At 39.7% G+C, this 12,048-nt stretch overlaps 1 protein-coding gene across 7 annotated transcripts in view; it reads right to left on the bottom strand.

Moving 5' to 3' along the window:
- The window catches only part of TBCK (TBC1 domain containing kinase), a 186,769-nt gene that overhangs the window by 107,409 nt on the left and 67,312 nt on the right, over positions 1 to 12,048 (bottom strand). For all 7 annotated transcript variants that reach the window (XR_002094296.2, XM_006269375.4, XM_059722137.1 and 4 more), the window contains 4 exons: positions 7,345 to 7,407; positions 6,397 to 6,523; positions 5,683 to 5,733; positions 2,259 to 2,342 (listed from right to left, as the gene is read on the bottom strand). Coding sequence is in view for 6 of the 7 variants with exons in the window: in XM_006269375.4 (XP_006269437.1) it covers positions 2,259 to 2,342; positions 5,683 to 5,733; positions 6,397 to 6,523; positions 7,345 to 7,407 (325 nt within the window). In the remaining variant the exon portion in view is untranslated. The remainder of the gene's footprint in view (positions 1 to 2,258; positions 2,343 to 5,682; positions 5,734 to 6,396; positions 6,524 to 7,344; positions 7,408 to 12,048) is intronic.

Genomic DNA, 12,048 nt, shown 5'->3' with positions numbered 1-12,048 from the left:
TATTTTAATTCTTAAAATATCCAGCAGCAATAGGAAAGGTGCCTAAAACCAGTGATCACATACATTCAGCAGCGTGCTCGTGAATCCATTTTCATCATTAACTTCCTGAAAATATATTTTCTTTTAAACTAAAAATTTGTGCTGATGGTGTTCAGGTGCAGATATATCGGACTTTGTTAAACATCATTTTTATTTGACTAGCCAGACTCAAAATATAATTACCATGTGGGATTACATGATTAATTAAGGGTCTACTGAAGAGACAATCTACAAGATTTAGGTCCAGCCAGACACTGTTGACTGGAATGGTATTCTGAATTATTCTTTTGCATAGTTTGATATTCTATAAATCCTTAATTGTTCTCATATCTTACTTTATATGGGGAAAGACATTTAAATAAGCCTGGTATGACCAGTATTTTGACTGCGTAGGTCTGCCTCACCAGTGATTGACCTTTTTTGTGATTTGAATGGTATTACTCCTTGATGGGTGAGATTCTTGAACCTTACCTCAGACACAGTACAGTCTGCTGTATTTTTCCCTAAGAAAACTTTACTGCAACAAACTAAAGAAAATTGCCACAAAGTCTTCCTCTGAAATTGTGTTAATATTTATAAAGATTTTACAAACCTGTGCGCTACATACTACAAACTTTGAAATAAAATGGAAATCAGAATACACCGATGGTGCACCTAATCCTGCATCTCTAAACCAGGATTCAATATAGGGTGCTGCAGAGAAAGCTGTAAAGAATTAACCATGTACTTAGTTTTGCAGAAGTATCATACCATATCACGAACCCAAAAGCAATTGATCATTCTTTTATACATTAGACACATGAGGTTTAGTTATTCTTATTGTATATTAGCTAGCAATCGATTATATTTTTACAGAAGCATCTACACTTTGAAAAAAAAACCTAAACAATTGGCCTTACAGAATAGTAGACTAAATCAGAGACATGTAAGCTTTCGTAAGTAATGAACTCATCAGATTCTATTAAGGCAATGGTTCTCAGCCTTCTTAAGCTCCAGCACACCTAGGAAAATGCCAAGTCTTAGTATTAACTCCCTACCCCCCTTTTTTGTTTTTGAGTGCAAAAAAATAATAGACCAGTTTTTCTATTGCAAAGAACTCAGAAACACCACAACTATGGATTTCTATTTGAAATCTCTACGCTTAGCTTGTGAATCACATTTGCACACCTAACAGTGCTAACATTGTGTCGCACACTGCAGCACCCTTGAAAGGAACCCCAGGGTACTGTGGCACACTGATTATGAATTACAGCATTAAGGGATTTTCATATTATCTTATGAAGTAAGCTACTGCTTATGAAAGCTTACACATGATTTAGTCAGTCTATAAGGTGCAAATCTACTCTACCTTGTGCTTGATTTCAGATTAACATGGCTAACTACCTCTCTTACAATTTACAAGTTAATTCCACAGATAAATTATTTATTTCATATTAGATCAATTTCTTTTCTTCTTTTAAAATTTAGTGCTTTTAGCTTCATCAAGCAACTTCCCACTTTTGTACTGTAGGACAGTACAAAAAGGGATCTCCCAACAGCTTTTTCACAACATTCACTTTATAGCTCTTATTCATACATCTTCTTATCCATTTCCTTTCCAAAACTCTAAATGTTTTTCACCTCTTCTCTTATCAACCTTTCCCCAGCTCTCTACAGTCTCACAGTCTCCTTATGGAACTTTAAGGCTTGTTTTCTATTCAGTTGAAGTCTTTCTTTTCCTGTAAAGGAGCTCCCCTCAGCTTTCTTGACTCTCCAGATATCATAGTATCTGTAGTTTCCAAATACTCTCTAGTTAGTCATTTCTCTCACATTCTGCTTTGTAGCAGAATAGCTATTTATAATAGGATGGCTTTGTATTGCTGCATGGCTAGATCCCTCCAAGCAAGGACAGATTCCTTTTCAAGATCCTGATTTAATTTAATTGACTGGTTTCTACTCCAGCTGTTAAATAACAGCAAGGGGTTTCTTCACACACATCCTTACCTGTTTTTACCAGTGGGCCCTTGTTTACTGCCCTGCTCCTGTGATAACCATTTATATATTTCAAATAGGTTACTTTCTATAGCAATGGAAGTTTGATTATACATTTGTGACAGTTAAAAAACTACTTAAAAGAAAGAGAGACCCAAACAGAAGAAACCCCACCAAACAGTTAATATGAACACACAACATTAAAAACCCAAATTCATAAAGAGTTAAATTTTACCTTATGAGCTTACCTTGAATAACATGAGAGTTATCCTTCAAAAAGAAGTTATATAGGTACTTGGGAATAAAAGCTGACATGCAGGCATAGGCCAGAGCTAAAAGAAAATTGGGGGGGGGGAAAGAAAAAAAAAAACTTGATGGAAAGAAAGAAGCATCTGTACACAGGAAAATACTTATTACTTTAAAATATATATATTCACACCCTACAGGGCAACTGTACAAAACATACACAGAATGAGCATTTCTCTTTTAAAATGTTTTAAAAGCTACTCAAAAAAAAATTCTGGCTTGTACCAATTATCCAATGAACAAATCAAGCAATGAAATTCTTTACATATTAATTTTTGAGATGCAGAAAATTAATGTGGCACTTCAGAATGACTAGAAGTTATATGGCCCTTTTTGCCAGAGGCGTTGTCTAAACATGGATGGTCACATTCTGTCTACCTAAAATGTGCTTGTTTCAACTGGAAGTGACTTTCTGTGGGAAGAATTCTTCAGAGGGGAAGGACAATTCTGGCCTCAAGACATTAGTTTGATTCCCAGCTCTGGTACAGTTTTTTTAACAGGCAAGTCAGTTAACAGCTGTAATTTAGTTTCCACCTTCTCTTAACCCCCTTTTTTCTGTCTCTTCTCGTTAGACTTTGTTAGTCTCTCCTAAGATTCTTATTCCACCCTCAGCATTGTATTATCTAAGCACCTTCCAATAGAGCAGTACATTATGTGACTAATGCATCCTATGTGGTTTGTTCATTTTCTTTTTAAATGGTAGCTGTGGACCCAAAAATTTCTAGGATCAAACAAATCTCTTTTTACTACTACTACTTTATTATTTTTACTGCGCACCATCAAAAATTGCTTCTGATTTGTTTCTTTGGTCAATATGCAAGGAAATGCCCAAGAAGTACGAATAAATGTTGTGATGTCTGTGTCAGTGAAGCTCATAACCTCCAGACAAGCAGAATATGCAAATAAATACAACAACTATCATGGAAGAATCCAAAGTAGCAGTGGTAAAAGAAACCCATTAAGACTATGAACCACAAGACAAAGCATAAACAATAGGGCTGTTTGAGGCTTTGGCAGGTTATTAGATTCGGAGGAGATCTGGCCCGATTCGGTGACCGAATCTCTGAATCCGAATCGAATCAGGAGACCAAATAAAAGGTCTGAATTGATTAGGAAAAGATTTGGTGCCACTTTGGAGATTCGGCCATAGACTAAACAGGCAGCAGTCCTCATCACACTGGACACAGCTGCCTCCAGCTGGTAAGTCTGTTGTGGTGGGAGGAGGGAAAAGGGAAAGAGAGTGTGGGGGAGGGAAGAATTGGGGCTAGGACAAGCTGCCCAGCCAGGGAAGTAGGGCGCGGGATGAGCGATGTAGGCGCAACTTGCTCCAGGTGGAAGGGGGCAAGTGGCAGCAGGGCATAGCCCAGGGTCTGAGTGCTGCTGAGCCCACATCCCACAACCCGCCCCCCCCACCCAGGCAGCTTGCCCCAGCCCCAATCCCTCCCTCCCTCCCCACATCCCTTTCCTTCCCCCACCCAACAGACTTACCAGCTGGAGGCAGCTGAGTCCAATGTGGCAAGGACTGCTGCCTGTTTAGTCTATGGCTGAATCTCTGAAGCAGCACTGAATCTTTGGATCTGATTCGGCCGAATCGAATCAGAACAGTGATTCAAATCTCCAAATTAAATCACTGTCCCTCTGAATCGGCCGAATCTGAAACGAATAATTGCTGCTTCACACAGGCCTAGTAAATAACACCAAGTCAGCAGACAAAGTAGTGACAGTCCCCATAAAATCAAAACTTCCTTTCAAGAGACTTCTATTATTAGGATTCAGATTAAGCTACCTAGCTTTCACTTCATCTGAGAACCTAAAATCCAGAGAGTAGCATTAGCATTTTGATAGCCCAAGTAGATTTTTCTCATATATCTATCACAAGCACCTCACGTACACATTGAATGAAAGGGGTTAAGCAGTGGAAACCAAAGCATTCACAGATGGAGTTTGGATAACATCTTTCTAAGGAAATAAAAGCCCCTGTAGCAGAATTGTCAATAGTTCCAACAGATCTTGTGTGTTAAAAAAAACACCAAAAATGAAGCGACAGGAAAAAATATAAATTTATAGTGAGAAAATATTGAATGTTACAGTTCATATAAATGAAGTCTCTTACTTTGAAATACAAGTTTCTTTACCAGTACTTTTAAAGACATGCAAATAAAACAAAACAAAAAACCCCAAACATAAATATACAGTTACATTAATAAAAAATTAGGAAAGTCTACAAAGTCAGAACACACCAACTTTATGCAAAAGCTCTAAGACTTGATGTGTCTGATGGGAGTCACAACCATGAAAAGCCTAATCCCTTACATCATACTTAAGGCTGGAACAAAAGTGCTAATAAAAACTAACCAGAATATTGAAACTCTGTCCAATTCTAAGAATTCAGTGCCAGCACACATGAAAACCACTTCTAAAGCCAAGGTAACAAAGGGACAGGAAACAAGACGATCAACTCAATTTTACCAAAAATGTGGCCATGAGGAGTCACACTTTTAGCTTCTTTCCTACCTTAGAGATCTCAGAACAGTAGAGTCTCCCAATGCCTGAAGAAGGGTGCTTGTGTTCGAAAGCTTGCAAAGAACTTTTTTCCCCAACTACTCAGTATCTTCATACAAGAGCAGATGTAGATAGTAATGAAAAGGCTACTAGCAGTTTGAGTAAAGTATTATACCTAGAAGCAGATTCTACCACTTTGTTGCCAAAGACGACTATAAAGCATCCTCCCCAAAATTTCAACACAGTGAAATTTTTAGTATTTGCAATTAGGAACTTGGTGCTGTATGTTGGAAATGATGGTAACAGTGGGTGCAACTAATTAGCTCTGCAGTAAAGTGCCACCATCTACATGTGCGCCAATATTAGGATACAATAATTAATTAATTCTGCCACAGAATAATATTGCCTGGGACAAGTACTATCCTATGGCAGAGTAATTTATGCTACCGCAATGCACATGTGGATGGTGAACGGGGCTGGTTGAGGCACAAGGGTGCTATGATACAGGGGCTGCCTGCTGGCTAGTCCCACACTGTAGTACCCTCATGCTCCAGCCAGCACCTCTGCTCCCTGATGCTGCTAACCAGAGCCTGGGGCTCACCCCTTGGATCCTCTGCCAGCCCAGGGCTGCTCCACCTGGCTCAATGTGCTGAGGTCTTGGGTGCACGTGTAAATGCTATGCCCAGGAGAAAGACTCCAGTGCAAACTGTACCAGATTTTATTTCTTCCTAATTGCCCATGTAGATATACCCTCCGGCTTCAAAGTTCCTTTGATGTTATGTCACTAGAACTCCACCTATTGCTTATTTGCACATGTGTGCACACACACATAATAAGTTATACACATATTCTAAAGATACTTACCTTCATTGTTAAAATTCAAGTACAGGAATGGTGCACAAAGAGAATCTAGACCTAAGGGGAGGAAAAGTGCCAAGAAACTATGAAAAACTGAACACTGATTGAATATGACATAAGACAAACATATGACTTGCATATTTAAGACCCTTACAATGTTAGCATTAGTTATGTATGCAGCAAATAGTCATGAAACAATGGTATGAAAATAAATATAAATAATTTAAATGGGTTAAATTGTACTAATAGGGAGATTGCGCTAATTTCTCAGTTGTGTGTCTCTAAAAATGCTCCAGCATATTATACTCAAAATACTAACACTGCACAGAAGTCACTGAAGTTAACATTGAACTGAGTAGCATTAGTCAATGACAACTTTTAAAAACAAAGTGAATAAAAATAAAGGGAGTGAAAAAATGCAAAAGAATGAATCAATTTCTGTGGGGAAAAAGGGACAGAATTTACATCACAAACAGAATGGGAAGCATAAGAATCTTGCATTTTCACTAATATACGGATGGAATCTCCTGAAATTTCTACACTAACGGCTGCAAATGAATAATTAAATCCAATTCTGAAGTCTGTTAAAAAAGAAATGAAGAGCAAAGGCAAGCTAAAGGGCCCCCGCTCTATTTAGGAAGTAACTGTATTTTAGAAAGTCTTTACTTTGAATACTTCCCAGATAAACAACCAACCTATTTACTTACAAGTTGAACTTACCTTGCCAGTACACAAGATCAGGATGGGATACAACCCATGCCTTCAATACACGTCTAAATTTTGCATGGCCCTCTGGTGATGACAGCAACTCATCATACTGATGACATCGAGGAATATCAACTTCAATCTGCAACACAGGAGGAAAGCAGGAGGAAGAAATCAGAACAGGGGTGGCCCCACAGCAATCCCACAACAATGAGAGTAGGGGAAAGTAGTGGAATATAGCCAATACATTTACGTTGGGCCACCATGAAATCACAAGTCTTTTCTTCCCTCAACTTAAAAAGACATGCTGTGTGGGGAAATGCCATTTACCTGCACTTTATGTTCATGAAAAACAGCCCTGGTCTCTTAAGTGAATTTTAGCGGCACCAGTTTCTGGCTTAGCTTTCAAGTCATATCTTCTTGGGTGTTAAAATCATTTTCCTTTAAATGTTAAAGTAAGAATTCTCAGGACAGACTCAGTTCAATAAAAAAATTATATTCCTTTGGCTAGATGAAAAGAGCAGATGTTACTAGTAACGTCTGTTCACCATTTGGCACTATACATTTCTGTGAAGAACTATATCCTTTGAGCTTCTGTTGAAGCTGATGGGATTTTGGGATGCTGTCATACAGCATCCAGATCCAAGTTGCAGAGTATTTCCTTTTTTCTATTTAGTATCTCTTTGCTAGATTCTGACATCTGTTTATTTTTACTTTAGAAGCAATCAACCCAAATACAAGGTTGCATTTTATGAATGCTATATTATAATTTGTGTTAACTAGTTTCTTGCAGGTCTTGCAACATTATACTCTAGTCTATATAACTACAAAACCCCCTCAAAGTTCAATTATGATCAGCAGCATCAGTTGCAGTAAAAGAGTAGAACAGTTAACATCATTTTTGAAGTGGAGGAAATGTCTTGCATTATATTGAGACAGCACTTGAAAATAAACACAGCTTACTTGTCGATCTGTAGGAATTGGAGTGTCCTTATCAATAGCATCATACCTTGCTTGAATAGCACCCTACAAATAGAAGAATATTTTAAAGAAACAGAAAGCCTTCAGGTTAAATACTAATGCATTTCACTGCGCATATACCAACAGAAATGAGACTAAAGTATAAAGTTACAGCTTTTTCCAGTTACACTAGCCAGAAGAATGTAGTTAGTTAATAAGGTATGGGCACTAAATACTTCATAATTCAATAAATCCCAGCTGTAAGACTGCGTTAGCATTATCATCTTTTGTCTCTTATATTCCAAACCATTTGCTTGTGCTTTCTATGACACTAGCCTGAGATGTAGCAGTTCTCTTGTGTTTAAGATGCACGTTTCATCTCAGGTGGCTGTTTGGGATCAGCTCATAAAATTGGCCACGCTTTTGATCTAGTGTTTGATTTGCAAGATTTAAGATAGCCATATCATGGGCCTCCAATCTGATGTTGAGATATACCATCATGAAAGAAATAGCCTCCCAACATGCTCTTCAATAAGAAGCTGACAGACTTCAGATGCTGGCTTGTCAGGTGACATCTATCATTCTTAGGTGCATATAGACACTCAGACTCAAAACAGTATTTTGATTCTTGTGACACCACTGTGGAAAGAGCAGCAGCATCTATCCAGTAGATCTATCCGGCCCTGAACATGCCCCATCCACCTGTTCCAAGTCTGGACAGACACTGGTGAAGATGCTCCAAGTCATGACAAACACTGTTTGCGAGCATGCTGAAGTCTTAAGTCTTGAGAACAGTTGCTGAGGACAACCCTGAATATCTTCACTGGGGTATTTCCAGATTGATTCCTGAGTCAATGTGCCCAGAGGCACAGCATAATCAGGCAGAATCAACCCAGGACATGCTGCTGTTGCCACGGTGTAGACACACTCCAAGTAACTTGCAAGAGGAAGGAATCAGTCTCTTGTATCCCAGGATAGTCTAACCACTGATGCATTCTTCTTGCCCTGATCATGCTACATTGGTAATTGGTTATCTGCACCAACTGACAACTAGCCTGACATAACTACACTAAGCACTTGGATACATGCAAAAAAGGTGAATCCGCTGCAAAAAGGTTCTTGTTTCAAACCATAACACTACAGGCAATGTGTGGATAATTACATGCAATGTAATAGGGAGTCTCTCTGACCCCCAGCATCCCAGAGTCCTTCACTCTCCAGAGAAAGATGGGCTCAAGGACAGGCAGTCCCAAATCAATTAGGCCTTGGTAACATTCATTTGTACTACCACAAGGTGTTTCTGCATTGTACCAGCCTCCACAGGACTCTGTTCAGGGTGGGTAAAAATCAATGACTAAAAAAAACCAAACAAACAAACAGGTTTTTTATTTAGTTGTATTATTTGTTTTTTTTGTTAAGATGCTTTTTTAAAAAAAAAAATCTATATAAAGATAGTTTTAATGCAAGATATGTTAAAGCTCAAAGACATCATCATGGAACAGGAATTATTTAATTATATACTATTTAAGACTATAGATGCATGTAACCTTTTTAGAAAAGATTTATAAATAGGTCATAACAGGCCATGGATTATATTAGGGACCCAATCTTATGGGGTTCCCAGAGGCTCCCCTACAGATCACTAAAGATTAAACACAACCACTCTACCTAATGGGACTTCGTGCTCAGTCTAGAATATCCCATTAAGCATCTCTGTGATGCTTAATTTTGGTCCTCAAACTGGATTTGTGTCTCCAGAGATAACATCCTTGTTAACAGCAGTATATACAGATAACAGACCTGATTAACATCAGCCCTATTGCCTCTTTGCAAGGTTGTGTGCAGAATCAAAGTAAATATCCAACATACATAAGGCTGTTGTTTTCGTTAAATAAAACAATTTAAATGTGTGTTGTTTTTGGTAGACAAGGTTCTTTGGATAAATCTGATATTTTTTATTAGACCAACTCAAATAGTTGTAAAAATTCTTCTTAGCAAGCTTTTGGGTTTAACCTTCATACGTTCCCATGTGGTAATTTCCTACCCCAGACGCACATTTTGTGCAGTATCTTTACGTTAATTCATTCTAAAAAATTTTCTTTTTAAGACACTGTCACTGGCACTGCAGTGCACAATATTCCCAAAGAACAGCCAGCTTACATGAGTGGTTTGCTCTCTATGGATGAAAAACTGACCAGGGTAACATGTTACCCCAGGTGTAAATGTGTTTACCATATGGGGTAACAACTTACCCCAAGCCCATGTTAACACATTGGGGTAACTTGTTACCCCAATGCAATTTCTGTATAAAAATAACAGGCCTAGACCTGTTTGGCCACTTTGGATGGATGCATCTGAAAGGTCAGCATCCATTCACACCTTATTGATGTCCATGGTAACTAATAGATGGCCATCTTCCACTCTGCTTTTGTAGATGTGGTAATCCCTTTTGCTAACCACTTTGTTTGCAAGCTGCGAAGTCATCAAAACACCCTGCCCTTTGCCAAAAAACCCAAAATCCTTGGTCACGCCCAAATCCACCTCTGCTTTCTTTTTTCATGGCAAAACTCTGCCTCACCTGCCTCTTTTATAGCATACAAGCTAGTTTGCCCTGCCTTTGTTGGAAGTGAGGACATGGAACAAAAGGACAGCAGAGAAGAAGCAGAACAACATCATACTGCAATACAGCGTACACTATGGAGTTCCCTTCAGTGGTAAGGGCATAACACCCTCTATGCCCCTTCTACTTGCTCTCAATAAGCCCCTGCATGTGTGGTTTCCAAACAGCATCCACCCACATTTGGCTTGCTTGGAAAGGATGGATGCTGGTCTCTGTGCCCAGGAGGAGAGGGTGCTACCCGTGCTGCCATAGGGCAGGGCAGAATTGCTTCTGTGACAGCACAGGTGGGCAGGCTTGTCTTTGTTATGTATGTGCATTCAGCAGTAATCAATTTTTTCTTTTTTTTCTGCAGTCCAGGATGAGAAGGCAGTGCATATTCACTGCTGAAGTCAGTCTTGCACAGGTAACTGGGGATGAGAGTGACATATCCACTGATGGACTCTTATTCCAAGGCAGTGAGGATGATGACTTTGTTCCAGACATGGGAGATTGTTCAGAGCAAGAGGACCATGCGTCTGTGGAAGCTTCATCCAGCGCAGATGAAGAGGAGTTGGTGCCACAAGCAAAAGTGAAGCCAACACTTCCAGTGGGAAAGGGAAGAGGACCACCCTGGGGCCGCCATGAAAGACCGAGGAGAGTTACAGCAGGACGTGGAGCAGAACCACTGCCACCACCCCCAGAAAACATTGCAGATGATGACACCTTTAGAGCAAGGACTGGCCAAGTGTGGGGAAAAAAGTCCACAGCTAATATCTAATCACAGAATAGCCAAGGACATAGTCCATGAAAGTGCTGTGACAAAAAGAGAAAGTAATAAAGGCAGCGGTGGAAACGTTCCACCTGTTTTTCTCACAAGATCTCTTATGATAACAGTCAGGATAAACAAACAGAGAGACAGAAAGAATATTCAGGGAGTGGAATGATAGCCATCCTGAAAAGAGAAAGGAATGGAAAAAGCTGGATGGAACAGCCTACATTGGCCTTCTACTACTAAGTGGTCCATACCACAGTGGTCACGAGGCACTGGAGGAGTCGTGGAAGCAACGTACCGGGCGGCCTTGCTTCCGTGCCTCCGTGAGTTTAAAACGATTCTGTCAAATCATCAACTACCTGAGATTTGATAACAAAATGACATGTGAGGAAAGGAGAGCTGTGGATTAGCTTGCTGCCTTCAGAGACATTTGGATACAATTTGTGGAGCAGCTCAGGAAATGGTATATTCCAGGAATACACCTGATGGTTGATGAGCAGCTCATTGCATTCAGGGGTCGCTGTCCCTTCAGACAGTATATGTCCACCAAGCCTCCCAAATGGCTTGTGATACAGCAACATCATTCTCCCTGTCTGGAGACATCTATCTGGGCAAGCAATCAGAAGCTCCACATGAAGGTAATCTTGGTACCCAGGTTGTTGAAAAGCTGGTTCATCCCTGGTACAAGACGGGAAGGAATATTGTGGGTGACAATTTCTTCACAAGTACTGACCTAGCAGAAAGACTGCTACAGCAAGACTTAACCTATGTGGGTGTGATTCGGAAAAACAAGGCTGATTTCCCAAACAAAATGCAAGCAAATGGAAGAAGGGAAACTTTTTCATCCATTTTTGCTTTTGATGGGTAACGCACCCTAGTTTCCTATGTTCCAAAGAAGTCCAAAGTTGTGCTGCTGTTGTCAAACATGCACCATGACCTGTCAGTGGGTGGAGAGCAAAGAAAGATGGACATCATCCATGACTACAATAAAAACAAGGATGGGGAGCATAACCTTGACCACTTAGTCTGAATGACACCTGCAGATGGAAAATCAACAGGTGGCCAATGACATTATTTTCAATATGCTGGACGTAGCTGCCACAATGCAAACTGGAAGTAAAGATCACATTTAAGAAGATGGCTTTTTTTTTTTTTTTTTTGCAGGAGCTTGGAGAACAGTTGGTCAACAGACAAATAAAATGAAGAATGATGGACTTAGATTACATGTATCAATCAAGTCTGGTATGACTGCCCTAAATTACAAATTGCCACAGCGCACCCCAGCAGAACTTTCTGCAAGCATGAGTGGATGTTGTGCTTTTTGTCCAAGAACAGA

The sequence above is a fragment of the Alligator mississippiensis genome, chromosome 2 (assembly GCF_030867095.1).
Source record: "Alligator mississippiensis isolate rAllMis1 chromosome 2, rAllMis1, whole genome shotgun sequence".
Classification (NCBI taxonomy): Eukaryota; Metazoa; Chordata; order Crocodylia; family Alligatoridae; genus Alligator; species Alligator mississippiensis.
Note: the sequence above shows the minus strand (reverse complement) of the source record. Positions and strands in the feature narration are given on the sequence as shown.